Source organism: Leptopilina heterotoma, unplaced genomic scaffold (genome assembly GCF_015476425.1).
Source record: "Leptopilina heterotoma isolate Lh14 unplaced genomic scaffold, ASM1547642v1 Lhet_130, whole genome shotgun sequence".
NCBI classification, from domain to species: domain Eukaryota; kingdom Metazoa; phylum Arthropoda; class Insecta; order Hymenoptera; family Figitidae; genus Leptopilina; species Leptopilina heterotoma.
In genome coordinates this window covers 1,808,804-1,823,907 of record NW_025110849.1, presented here as the reverse complement: position 1 = coordinate 1,823,907, position 15,104 = coordinate 1,808,804, and the positions used below count along the sequence as shown (strand labels likewise).

General features: G+C 26.5%; 1 protein-coding gene across 3 annotated transcripts in view; it reads right to left on the bottom strand.

The window, feature by feature from the left end:
* The window catches only part of LOC122513003 (neurofibromin), an 80,584-nt gene that overhangs the window by 15,987 nt on the left and 49,493 nt on the right, over positions 1 to 15,104 (bottom strand). For 2 of the 3 annotated variants that reach the window (XM_043629227.1, XM_043629228.1), the window contains exons 16-18: positions 13,817 to 14,416; positions 9,491 to 10,164; positions 5,867 to 6,254 (exon numbers count right to left, since the gene is read on the bottom strand). In XM_043629227.1, coding sequence (XP_043485162.1) covers positions 5,867 to 6,254; positions 9,491 to 10,164; positions 13,817 to 14,416 — 1,662 coding nt within the window. Of the gene's footprint in view, positions 1 to 4,072; positions 4,494 to 5,866; positions 6,255 to 9,490; positions 10,165 to 13,816; positions 14,417 to 15,104 lie in introns of those variants that run through there. The other variant, XM_043629229.1, reaches the window with a different exon arrangement.

Here is a 15,104-nt window from a genome sequence, read left to right as displayed (position 1 = left end):
GTTTTATTTTAATCATTACTTATTTCAAGGTCAAATTGAAAAAAAAATTTTATCTCCAGCTTGCAGCTCTTGTAAAACCTTTCAAAAATTATTATTCACAGTTTTAATTTGATTAATTTTACTTATCGATATATTAAATAAAAAAAAAGATATTTTAAAAAAAGACTTTACAGTTGACGTTTGCCTCCACGTGGTGAAAGTTGGAAAACATTAATAATATTTTAAGTTTTTTAATGGCTAAAGAACGTGATTATTAAATTTTAACTAAAAATTTGTCTGTCATATTGAAGCGGCCATGTTTAATTTTAAAACTTGGACATTATAATCGTAATCAGCGACCCCAAAAACCCCCGCGTAACAAATTTCAAGCTGATCAAATCAGTTTTTAAAAAAATTGTCCGCCATATTGGATCCGCCATTTTGAATTTTTTAAATTGGACTTCGGATTCGTGATCAGCGACCCCAAAAACCCCCGAGTAACAAGTTTCAAGCAAATTTAATGAGTTTTTAAAAAAATTGTCCGCCATATTGGATCCGCCATTTTGAATTTTTAAAATTGGACTTCAGATTCGTGATCAGCGACTCCTAAAACCCCCGAGTAACAAATTTTAAGCTGATCTAAACACTTTTAACAATTTTGTACTTTCGAATCAAATTTTGAAAAAAATTTGAACTTCAAACTCCATTTTTGAGCCGCCATTTTAATTTTTAATTTTCTCTATAGTCCTATCTTCTAGGTTATATATCTATGTCACGTTATTTGTAACATTTGGAATTGTTTTTCCGCTATTTCATGGTAGAAAAAATTGAAAATTAAACAAAAATTGGAAAAAAATCGGACTTTTTTTATAAAAAACATTAATAACTTTTTTGTTTATAATTTTTTGACTTTTTTTTCTTCACCATTCGATAGAGCGCATATGAAAACATAAGAAATGATGATTCTTAAATTTTTCTATTGATTTTTAAGTACCGAAATAAGTTCTCAAACTTCATGCCAAAATTTTGTCCATTTGGGCGCTAAAGGGTTAAAATTCACTACTCAGTTGAATTCTTGTAAAAATAATTGAATTTTTGGTTTAACCCTTTAACGCCCAAATGTGCTGTTTTCCGACTTGAATTTTAACTTCGTACAACTATTAAAAGAAAGCTAAAAAAATTTCAAAAGTACCATTTCCTACTATTTTCGGGGTCGCTCTTTCGAATGGCGTTGTCAAAATTTCCAAAAAATGAAATTAACCCCCTCTTTTAATGAAATTTTCCAAAAAATGCAAGATTTTTGGATAAAATTTTTTTTTTATTGCAATTTTCATTGTTATATCCTATATCTACATATCGTCTAAGGTATAAAAACCGTATTCACGATAGCTGTACTTTAAAAATATGCAGTAGTTTTTTTTCTTCTTTTCATTTTTCATTAAAAAATGGCGCCCGAACGCTAAATTTTTTTTTATTACACATACAAATTTTTTTTTCTAAATGTGCTTAAATTTGCTTGAAATTTGTTACTCGGAGGTTTATGGGGTCGCTAATTACAAATCTGATGTTAGTTTTGAAAAATTCAAAATGGCGGATTCAATATGGCGGACGATTTTTTAAAAAATTGACCAAATTCGCCTGAAACTTGTTACTCGGGGGTTTTCAGGGTCGCTGATTACGTATATGATGTTAGTTTTAAAAAATTTAAAATGGCGGATCCAAAATGACGACCAAAAAAAAATCATTCGGATTTTTTTAAAAATTGGTACTTGGGGGTTTTTAGGGTCGCTGATTACGAATATGATGTTAGTTTTTAAAAATCGAGAATGGCAGATTCAAAATGGCGACCGAAAAAATAAAAATCATTCGGATTTTCTTAAAAATTAGTACTCGGGGTTTTTTTTTGGGTCGCTGATTACGAATATGATGTTAGTTTTTAAAAATCGAGAATGGCAGATCCAAAATGGCGACCGAAAAAATAAAAATCATTCGCATTTTCTTAAGAATTAGTACTCGGGGTTTTTTTTTTTTTTTGGTCGCTGATTACAAATATGATGTTAGTTTTTAAAAATCCAAAATTTCGGATCTAATATGTCGGACAAAAAAAATAAAAATCATCCGGATTGGCTTGAAAATTGTTATTTGGGTCAATTTTGGAATTTACTTATACTCAATTAATAATAATGTTAAACTTGAAACATTACTTTCATAAAACTTAGTTTAATTACTTATTGAACTTTAAAAGTGGGGACCTTTTTTCATCATTAAACATTGTTTAAGGTTGTCTTCTGTCACGTCCTGAGCTAAGGCAAGGGTAATTTTATTAAGCGAATAATAAAGGGGAGGTAAAGTGCTGATTTGATTTTACACATTGAGGGTTAAATTAAAAAAAGTTTTATCTCGGGATGTAACATTTACCAAAACTTATTCTAAGTCCTGGTCACCTTCAGTCATTTGAATATCTGTTGCATATTAGATCCGAAATTTTGGATTTTTAAAAATTAACATCATATACGTAATCAGCGACCCTGAAAACCCCCGAGTAACAAGTTTCAGGCGAATTTGGTAAATTTTTTAAAAAATCGTTCGACATATTGAATCCGCCATTTTGAATTTTTCAAAACTAACATCAGATTCGTAATCAGCGACCCCATAAACCCCTGAGTAACAAATTTCAAGCGAATTTAAGCAAATTTAGAAAAAAAAAATTTGTTTGTGTAATAAAAAAAAAATTTAGCGTTCGGGCGCCATTTTTTAATGAAAAATGAAAAAAAGAAAAAAACTACTACATATTTTTAAAGTACAGCTATCGTGAATACGGTTTTTATACCTTAGACGATATGTAGATATAGGATATAACAATGAAAATTGCAATAAAAAAAAAATTTCATCCAAAAATCTTGCATTTTTTGGAAAATTGCATTAAAAGAGGGGGTTAATTTCATTTTTTGGAAATTTTGACAACGCCATTCAAAAGGGCGACCCCAAAAACAGTAGGAAATGGTACTTTTGAAATTTTTTTAGCTTTCTTTTAATAGTTGTACGAAGTTAAAATTCAAGTCGGAAAACAGCACATTTGGGCGTTAAAGGGTTAACTAATTTAAAAATAATTGAATTTTTTCAATGAGTTTTATTATTTATGAAAATAATTGAATTCTTGCTTAGAATTTTAACAAAAAAATTTTTTTTGAAAATATACAAAAGTAATCAAAATTCAATCATTTTTTTGTTGAAATTTAGAAATAAAATCATTCAAAACTTTAATCATTCTATTTTATTCAATTCTAATTTCTAAATAAATTCTTATTAGCGGAGTTAATTTAAAATTATATTAAAAATAATTGAAATTCTGCGATGAGTTTTATTATTTATGAAAATAATTTAATTTTTCTCACCGAACTTTAATAAAGTTTTTAAAATAATTGCAATCTTGTGAAGAATTTTAAAAAAACTTTTTTAAATAAGAAATGATTTTTCTTTTTAATTTTATGAAAATTGTATTTTAAATAATTGGATTTCTTTGAAAGTTGTACATTATTTATGAAAATAGTTGAATTCTTTTAACAAATTTTATTTATTTATTTATTTATTCAGAAATATACGGGCAATGCCCATTCGTACAAAAGTACTATAAAAAATACTAAGAATAATACATATATTTATTTGGCCGCATTAACATTGCTATTATTATTGTTATCATATATATATATACATGGGAACGCAAGTTGGTTACAAATGTACTTAATGAAATGTAGAATTGGGAGGCATGTAAAATGTGCCAACAATATACAATATTTTTTTAAAATAAAATTTTACAAAAATATGTTCAATCGAAGAGTTATCAGTGTCTATGAGCGAAGCATTAAGCACTGAACTACATGCCACAAGGACACCACCACCACGAGAATATAAACTAGTATTATTGTTTCTATCCGATCGAAAAATAATATAATTTGAAAAACCAAGTTCTGAAGTGTTGAAAGATGAATTTAACCAAGTTTCAGAGAATATAATTACACTAAAATCTACCGTTGATAATACTTGGCGAAGAACATCCAGTTTACTTCTCAAACCCCTTACATTTTGATAATAAATGGAAAACGACGAGTGAGAAACAGCCGTCACTGACTCACATGATGTAGTGGTGAGAACACTTGTTAAGTCAACAGAATCGCAAGGCATATCATCGCCAACACTATGACATGCAGAATCTGTGTGACACATACACCAATCTAACGGCTTCGACGACGAGTAGTAGACACAATCACAGGTACACCACGACGATAAGCAATGCGTGTATTTGTCTCTCCTTCCTGTTGCCGTGTCTCCAACTCCTTCCTCAACACCGACAGGTCCTCTAATTGCATCTTTGTCATGTCTCGTGACAGGCGCATATTCAAGAGTAGAGGCTGAATGGCATCGTCTTTCTTGGCCTTCAAAAATGACACGTGAAGTGACCTCGCACTCTCCTCCGAGTCGCATACAATTTTTATTGGTCTCGGATGTTGTTGCATCTGCTTAAATGAACCAATTCTAAATATTTTTGCTTTTTCAATAAAATTAGAACAAGAAAATTTTGAAAAAAGCTCTATAACCATGCTCGAGATATTATCTGGGGAATTAACATTAAGCTTGTTTTTTTCAGGAACACCAAAAAGAATTAGATTGCAGGAACGGGAAAGACGATCATGAACTTCCGTCATGCAATTTCTAGATAGAGAATTTACATTCAAATGTTCAATGGTACCTTCTATTGTAGCAATTCTTTTCGAATGATCAGCAGTAACAGAAATTACATCATCAACCTTGGAACTTAAGTTGTCAACTTTTGATGATAGGTCATTGATTGTTGTTGAAATTGATGAAAAATTACTGTTCAATCCAATTTGAAGACCCGAAATTGCTTTATTAACAATGCTCTCAATACTTTCATTTGTTATGATTCCTGCAGCGTTACAGCCCTGAGATAAAGCAATAATGTTCGGGTCTGTCTCAGTCAAAGGCAATGGCGATTTAGGTCGACAGCATTTAGAGAAACCCTCATTTGGAAGCAAGGCAGTGACTTTAGCACAACTGGGGTGATATGGAGCAGAGCACACTTTACAAAAAACTGTATTCCTGACAACACCTTTATTACACGCCACACACATCATTTCACTTGAAAGACTGTCTCGAGAAGCCATGATTTGGCGCGTCAAAAAGTTAGGTTAAGAGAACAAATACCAGTAAAAAAACTCTGATATGGTCAGAAATGCAAATAAATCACTTAAAAACGAGACACTGTGCACTCCCAAGTGTAATCATACACATACAATAAAAATTCAACAATTATTATCAACAAAATGCTAAAATATTCACGAGACCGGCAAAACGTGATACAGCAACGTGGCGGCCAGGGCCGTATTAAATTTTTTTTAAATAATTGAATTCTTGCAACGATTATTATTGAAATTTTAAAAAATAATTCAATTCCTGAGAAGAATTTTATAAAAATCTATTTAAATAATTGATTTTTTTCGAAAAATATTAGGAAAATTCTGTTTTAAATAATTCAATTCCTGAGAAGAATTTTATTATTTATGAAAATACCTAATTGAATTTTGTATGAATTTTATCAATTTTTTCTTAAATAATTGAATTCTTTTGCTAAATTTCATGAAAATTCTAGATATTGAAAATAATTGAATTTCGAATAGTTTTTGAAAATAATTGAATTGTTTTAAAGAGTTTGATTATAATTTTCAAGAATAGTTTTTTGATTTCTAGTATTAGCGAATACTAAAAAAAGTACCTGAATAGTAGCATAACATAACGTAAAAAAATAGTAAATAGTATGTTTTAGTAAATGAGTGGGAAGCCTGGAATAGATTTTGAATAATATACTCACAGGTCTTAGTAGCGGTTGCAATCTCGTGAGACACATGACGATTGATTCGAGAAGTATTATATCGTTGAAGCTCTCAAGAGCTTTAACTAAAATTCTCAACAGTTGTTTTATGTCTTGATCGGTAATACTTTTACTAATACATCCAAAAACAATCAGTGCCCTCGGCTGCAACGCAGGATTAAAACAAAAAGCGAAACTTTTTGCAAGGGACGTCCAGGTTTTTAGCCAGTCACATTTCGGAATGTCCCTCATACAAGCCTCCATAATTTCCAAAAGTGCGTCGGTTATCACTTCCAAACTTGTTAACGAAAGTCTCTCTCGATCCTGAATCCCTCCCATCGTTCTTTCGTTACCAAACCATTTCTCGTTCGAATGCCTGTAGCTCGATCTGAAACAAACATGCATTTGCAAATTTAATTCAAAGTAACAGGGTAACGACATAAATTTCATTTGGTTTTCCCTCACTTTTCCCTGATTTCCAGACAAAATTTCCACTTTTTCCCTGACCCTAAAGAATATTCTGATTCACTCCAAAAATTATTGGATACTCAACAAAATTTTCTATTTAATACATTTACGAATTTCTTTAATTGTAAAATTATTCGAAAACATCAATTACTTCATTTTCAAATAAATAATTAATCAATATTATATTTCTACAAGAATTAAAATTCTTCAAAAGAGTCAAATTAAAACCTTTTGAAATTCAACAACTTATAAGAATATCATTATAAAACATGATAAAACATTATAAAACTAAGATTTTCAAAGATTTTAATTTAAAACCTTTTCAAAATTCAATTATTCCTAAAATTCGCGCTATTATAATGTTTTTAATATTCAATTATTTTCTAAAATGTTAACAGAAATTCATTTTGAAATAATAAATTTTTATTAAAAAATTCTACGGGAATACAATTATTTGAATACAAAAATAAATAATTTAATTTAATACCTAGTTGAATATTTCTTACAATTGAAATTTTAAGAAGAATTTTATTAACAACTGTTGAAAATAATTAATTCCTTTTAAGGAATTTAATTAAAATTTTACTGAAATTTATTGAATTAAAGAATTTTATCACAATTTTTGAAAATAATTGAAAACTTTTGAAGAATTTTATTAGAATTTTTAAAAATAATTGAATTCATGAGAAGAATTTAAATAATAATTTATAAAAATAATTGTATTCATGCGAAGAATTTTATTAAATATTTGAAATTTTGACAAGAATTTTATTCAAATTTTTAAAAATAATTTACTTCTTGAGAAGCATTTCGCTGCCTATTTATCACTATTTATAAAAATAACTTTTAATTCTTGACGAGAATTTTTCAAAAATTTTGAGAATAATTTAATTTTTGCAAAGTTTTTTATTACTTTTCAAAAGAATTGAATTCTTGTTATAAATTTTGATATTTATAGCAAAATAATTGAATTTTGGAAAAGAATGTTATTACAATTCCTTAAAATAATTGAATTAATGCAACGAATTTTATTATTTTATTGAATAATTGAATGTTTCTTAAAATTCAATTCTTTTGTCGAGTTTTAACAAAATTTTGAAAGAATTGCATTTTTCGAGGAATTTATTTAAAATTGAATTAAAAATATTCGAAATTCTGCGATGAAAATAATTGAATGTTTTCGTAGAATTGTATCAAAACATTTTTTTTTCAATAATTAAATTTTGTGCCAAATTTTATGAAAATAGTAAAGTTTGAAAATCATTAAATTGCCAGAAATTTTTGAAAATAATTTAAATTTTGCATTTGCATTTTATTTAAATTATTGGAAACAATTGACTTTTTGGTGAAAAATTTTGCTATTTATAAAGATAATTGAATTCTTGCGAACGATTTTATTAGACTTTGTTTAAATAATTGAATTGTTGAGAAGAAATTTATTACTTTTAAAAATAATTGAATTATTGTGATGAATATTGTTATTTATATGAAAATAAGTGAATTTTGTATAGAATTTTATTAAAAATGCCTCAAAATAATTGAATTTTCGAGAATAATTTTCTTATTTATCGACATAATTGAATTCTTTCGAAGAATTATTTATATAAATGATTTAATTCTTGGGAAAAATTTTATTAAAATCTAAAAGAATAATTGAATTATTTAAAAAAAAATTTAATTAAAATTGTATTTAAAATAATTGATTTCGTTCGAACAATTTTATTAAAATATTTGAATTCGTCTGAAAAATTCTAATATTTTTTAAATAATTGAATTCTTCCAAAGAATTTAAAAAAACATTTTTTTAAATAATTGATTTTTTCCAAGAATTGAAATTTAATTTTTAAGAGTAATTAAATTTTTTTGAGCAGTTCCTGTAAAATTGTATTAAAAAATAATTGAAATCCTGCGATGAATTTAATTATTTTTGAAAATAATTAAATAGTTGCAAAGAATTTTATTAAAATTTTTTAAAATAATTGATTTCCTCAGAAGAATTTTATTATTTATGAAAATATTTGAATTCTTGTGAACGATTTTATTAGAATGTTTAAAAAGAATTGAATTTCTGTGAAAAATTTTGTTATTTTTGAAAATAATTGAATTCTTTATAAGAATTTTATAAACATTGCTTTAAATAATTAATTTTTTCGAAATATAATAAATATTAAGAAAAGTTTATTTTTAATAATTGAATTCTTGTGAAAATAATTATAATTATAATAATTATAATAATTGAGGAGCTGGATTCTAGAACCGGCTCTTCGCTCGGAATGCACGCGCTAATATCAGTCGGGTAGCAGTGACAGGCCCAGAGGCGCTCACTGCCACCCGACTGGTATTAGCGCTTACGGTCCGAGCGAAGAGAGTTCTTCTTCCCGGCTCCTCAATTATAATTTTGTTAGCGAATTTGAAAAACAAAACAAAAAGGAAGCGAGCGCGAGTGTTATTTTTTGGACAACTTAGGCAGTTTTCGGCATGGGCATGGATCGAGATGGATCGCGATCCAGATCACTTTTCCTATGCTGTGATTGGTTACTTTATGATCCGGATCGCAATCCATGACCATGCCGAAAACAGCCTTAGTGAACGCGAATTTTGAGAACGATAGTCAGTTTTTGTTTATGGTCGTGTCGAATGTCTTCGATGAGTTTTATTATTTTTTATGAAAATATTTGAATTCTTGCTTAGAATTTTATGAAAAACTTTTTTAACAAATTTTATTTCCATGAAAAATATTATTATTAGTGAAAGTAATTGAATTATTGTGAAGAATTGTATAAAAATTTTGTTAAATTTTTCTGGAATTTTTTTTTAAAATGCTATTCTAAATTAATTAAATTCCTGTGGAAATTTTATTATTTATGAAAATAATTGAATTTTGGATGAGATTTATCAATTTTTTAAAAAATAATTGAATTCTTTTGCGAAATCTTATAAAATTACAAGATATTGAAAATAATTTAAAATATTTTTTGAAAATAATTGAATCGTTGAAAAGAATTCGATTATAACTTTCGAGAATAGTTTTTTGATTTCTAGTCTTAGCGAATTTAAAGTAAATTCTCAAATGAACAGAAATAGTAGCTTTTAGTGGGTGAAATCTAAAAAAGTACCCAAATAGTAGGTTTTAATTGACTAACTAGTTGAAATTACCTGAAGGCAGTTACAGCAGCGGATTTCACCTTGCTGATTCCAAACAACAAGTAGAACTTGGGCAAGGAGAACTCGTCCAAACTCATTCGGAGAACTCGATAAGTGTCTTCGGAAAAAGAGGGCGAACTGCAGGTGCATAAGGAGTGAATTATATTGATGACTAAACCGTGAGTTGAAGCTCGCATACTGAGACTCCCGGAACAGACGAGGAAGGTCACCGTATGGAAGAGGTAAGGCAAGTGCTTTCCAACGTCGAGACAATTGTTGAACGACAGCATTAAAAGGTACCGAGCCAAAATGGCAATATCGTCCCACATCATGTGTTGCTCCAACAGTGGAGTCGGCGACGTACAAGTTTTGTCAACAACTCGGCAGAGCCTTCCAATCACTTTCTTTGCTACAAGCTGGACGTTGCCAGAGGCCAGAGCCACTGCCGTGTCCGCCATTATCTCCACCATCGGCGATCCCAGACCGTAGCGAACACTTCGTTGAATAAAATTATCCAAAACTGTGTCTATCAGGTCCGGAAGTCTCCCGATCGTGCTCCAAATTTTCGCCTGAATACTCGGATACATCTCGACTTCATCAATCGTCAAAGTTATGAGTTTCTCTAAAATTTGTGTCACTTGCTTCTGTCGTTTCCCTCCTTCGTCGTTTGGCTTGTAGAATCGAACCTAGTAACAATTTCAATTTCTCTCAGAGCTCGAACCAGTCAAAGTATTTCAAAATAATAATATTTTTCTCCGGAATTTAATTTTATATGTTTACAATTAAAATTCTTCACAGGAATTCAATTTTTTAAACAGATTTTTTAAAAAATTCTTTCAAGAATTAATTTATTTTCATAAATAAAAAACTTATCGCAGAATTTCAATTATTATTTTTTCTATAATTTTAAATAAAATAATATAAAATTGCATTTATTCTTAAATTTTTCTTTTAAATTTGCCGTAAGAATTCAATTATTTTTAAAGATTTTGATAAAATTCTTCATAAAAATTCAATTTTAAGAAATATTCAATTATTTAATAAATTATTAATTTTTGTATTTAAATAATTGAATTTTCGAATAATTTTCTAATAAAAATTGATTAGAAAAGTAATTTCACTTCAAATTTTTAATTATAATTAAATATTAAAAGCATTATAGCGTGAATTTTTAGAAATAATTGAGTTTTGCAAAGGGTTCAAATTAAAATCTTTGAAAATTTGAATTTATAGTTACAATCTTTTATATAATTGTTTGCTTTTTTGTTTCCTAACTTTTTAAATATTTTCAATTTTAAAATTAACGTACCTATTGAAAATCATTGAATTCTTGCAAAGAATTACGTTAAAAAATTTCAGAATAATTGAATTCCTTCGAAGAATTTTATCGTGAAGAATTTTGTTCAAATTTAAAAAATTTTTTTTAATTAAATTCTTTTTGAAGAATTTCTATGAATTATTTTTTTTAAATAAAATGAAGTTTCTTTAACAATTTTAATTAAAAATTTTGAAAATAATTGAATTCTATGAACAATTTCTTTGAAGGTTTTAAAAAATCGTGTTAAAATTTTAGAAAATAATTGAATTTTTTCGAAGGATTTATTAAAATTTTAAAAAATAATTCTATTCGTTCGTGAAATTTTATTAAAATTTTGTTTAAGAATAATTGAATTTTTGCAAAAAATAAAATAATCGACCTCTAAATAAAAAAAAGGATTTAAAATTTCAATTTCTTGAAAAAATTTCGCATTTGTATAAAGATTACTAAAATGTTTCTCAAAAAAATTGGGATTAAAGTTTAATTTTTGACTTACAGGGCAATGATTTTGAGCTTAAAAAAATTATAAACATTATTTTCATCATTTCCATTCAATTATTATTTTCAAGAATTTTTAACTAAAATTCTTCTTTCAATCAAATATTCTCAATAATTTTCAAAAAAGTTCTTTGACAATTTTCAAATCCATTTGTTTACAATATTCAATATATGAAATTTCAATTAATTCGAAAATTCTTTATATTATTAGAAAATAAAAACTTCAAATAATATAAACAAATTTCAATTAAACTTTTTCAAATAAATTAATTTCAAAATTTAATTATTTCTAAAAATTCACGTTATACTGCTTTAAATATTCAATTAACAAAAAATTTTTACTGAAATTCATTTTTAAATAAATTTTTATTAGAAAATTCTATACGAGAATTCAATTATTTAAATACAAATATTAATAATTTATTGAATAATAAATTGAATGTTTCTTAAAATTTAATTCTCATAAAGAATTACATCAATAAATTTTTAAATACCTAATTAAATTTTTTGGACGAATTTTGATAAATTTTTTTTTTTTTAATTTTTAATTTTTCCAAACTTTTTTAATAATTTTTCTTTTTAAATATTTTTAATTTTCAAATTAATTTATTAAAAATCATTAAATTCTTGCAGAGAATTTTGTCAAAAAATGTAAGAATAATTGAATTCCTTCGCAGAATTTTATTATTTATACAAATAATCTAATTCTTGAGAAAATTTGTAAAAATCCTAATTAAATTCTTTTGAAGAATTTCTTTGAATTTTTTTTAAATAATGAAGTTTCTTTAATAATTTTAATAGAAAATTTTGAAAGTAATTTAATTTTATGATTTATTTATTATTAGAGTTTTTTAAAATAATTAAATTCTTTTGAAGAATTTCTTTGTGTTTTTTTTAAATAATGTTTTTTGAATAATTTAAATTGAAAATTTTGAAAATAATTGAATTAAACAAAGAATTTTTTCAGCTTTTTAAAATAATTTTCAAAATAATTTTTGCCGTGAATTTTTCTTCAAAAGGATTTCTTGACAAAAATTTATTTCAAATTTTTGAAAATAATTGAAATTCTGTAAAGAATTCAATTATTTATGAAATAAAATTGAATTCTTGACAAGAGTTTGTTTCAAATTTTTTTAAATAATTGAAATCCTCCGAAGAATTTAATTATTTACAAAAACAAAAAATTGAATTCTTGACAAGAATTTGTTTCAAATTTTTTAAAATAATTGAAATTCTCCGAAGAATTTTATTGTTATTGAAAATAATTGAAATCTTCCAAAGAATTTTATTTTTTATGATAATAATTGAATTCTTGCGAAGAATTTTATTAAAATTTTAGAAAATAATTGAAATCCTCTGAAGAATTTTATTATTTAAGAAAATAATTGAAATTCTTTGGAAAATTTTATTATTTATGGAAATAATTGAATTTTTGCAGAAAATTTTATTATAAAAATAGCTGAATTCTTTTGAAGAATTGTATTCAAATTTTTGAAAATATAAACAATAATAATTAATTATGTACTTAATAAGTGAATTTTTTAAATTTTGATTATGAAATTATTCAGAAATTTATTTTTAAAAATAAAAAATTTTGTAATTTGCATAAAAGTAATAAATCGAATGCGACGTTCCGCGTGCGTAACGTTTGCTTTTTTTTAAATAATTTTTGAAAAAGTTCTTTGAGAATTTTCATAATTTATTTATTTTACAAAATTTCATTTATTCAGATATTCTTCAATTAAATATATATATTAGATAATAGAAACTTCAAAAAAATAATTTCAAGTAAAATTCAAATAAACGTTTTCAAAAAAATTATTTCTTCTACAGAATTGTTAATTGAAAGTATGAAAAATACAAACTTTCAAAGATTTTAATATGAAACCTTTTTAAATTGTCAAGTATTTCTAAAAATCCACGCTATATTGCTTTTAATATTCAATTATAATCTAAAATTTTAAATGAAATTCATTTTCCTATAAAGAATTTTAGTATTTACGAAAATAATTGAATCTCTGTAAAAGTTTTATTATTTATCAAAGTAATTGAATTATTGTGAAGAAATTTATAAAAAAATTTGTAAATAATTGAATTCCTGTGAAATTTTTATTATTTTTTGAAAATAATTAAATGTTTGCGTAGAATTTTATCAAATTTTTTTTAAATAATTGAATTCTTTTGCAAAATTTTTTGAAAATAATAAATATTGAAAATTTTTGAAAATAATTGAATTTCGGAGAAGTGTTTTAATATTTCTAAAGGTAATTGAAATTTTGACGAGAATGTTTCAAAATTTTTGAACGTAATTGAATTTTTGTGAAGAATTTGTAATTTCTGTAAGATTCTCCAAATTATATCGTAGAATTTACGAATTTTTTGTCTTTTTTCTGTGAAATTACAGACTTTACGGTCCTTTTTTTTTTTAAATTGACTTTTACGGACTTGAAGCAAATTTACGGACCTTTCTCTACATAATAGTCAAATTGATTTAAAAAGAAGCGAAATAGAAAGAAACATACGAGATTGTTAAGCCAAGGTGTCATGTACTCCAAACACAAATGCTTGAGTTCAATAGTTGACCCTTTGAAGCCCTCAATGCACTCTTCCAAAAATTCCAATGTCAAGTGCGGATCATTAGCTGCAAGAGTTTCACTCAAATGTTTGATGAAAATGGTGTTATTCGAGGGAATGCAGAGCCCTGACGTTTCCAGCAGTTGCCCCTCAATCTTGAGATCAAAAGTTGCAGTGAGGGCGCAGAGTTGGTTGTATGCAGCGGTCCGCAGATTGGGGTCCGAACTGCCCAGATTTAAGAGGGCCATGTTCAGTAATGTTCCTGGCACGTCTTTGGGTCGAATTTTCGGATGAACCGACATTGAATCCGGCTGAGAAAGTTCCCAACGATTTCTGATATGAATTATTGCCTGCACAATACTGTCGCAGTCGTTATGAATAAAAGACAATGGACCGGCTTCATTTGAAATCGTGAGAGTGAACTGATTATCATCAACCAGACAAACTTCCTCGATTTCCGAAGCGTAATACACATCATTCAATAAGACTGAGTGCGAAAGGACTTTACATTTCTCTGCCGAAGTTATTTGAATTGCTGTCGGCCCCACCTGAAAAGAAAAAAATTTATTTTAAGGCTCAAAAAAGAAGAAAAGGGTCCGTTTTCAAAATATGTCCAAAAAATGTTTAATTTTCAAAAAAAGCATATAGGACAACATTTTTCACATTGTTATGTAATAGCTATAATTTTTTGGAAAACCTACTGATCAAACTGGACCAAACCTTAATAGTGCTAAAGTTTGTAAAATTATTAGTCCAATTTGACAACTTTTACTTTTGAGATTGGAACACTTGCGAAAATTTGCAATATATATAGGATCGAACCAGTGAAAGTATTTAATACTAGCTGCGATACCCGTCTTCGACGTGTTTCTTAGTATTTTTAAAGTTTTCCATATTGAGTATTGATTAGTATTTAACCAACTACATTTAAACTAATTTTCTTGATGATTATTAATATTAATTAATGAAGAAGAAAACGAAATTTTAAGGAAAGTAAAAAGATAATGTTTAGAATTTTTAAAATCGCCCTAAACTGGCAAAGTTGTCACCTAGTCTTGGCCGATATTATTGGGACGACTCTTGTGGTGTTAATTACGGTTGACTGCCATTACTTACCCAGTATTGGCAAAATACAAAAACTAATATAAATTATTACATTTTTTATTAATTAACTAATTAATTTATCATATTTATACGTCTTTATTTCACTTTGCTACTCTGACGTGAAGTCAATAA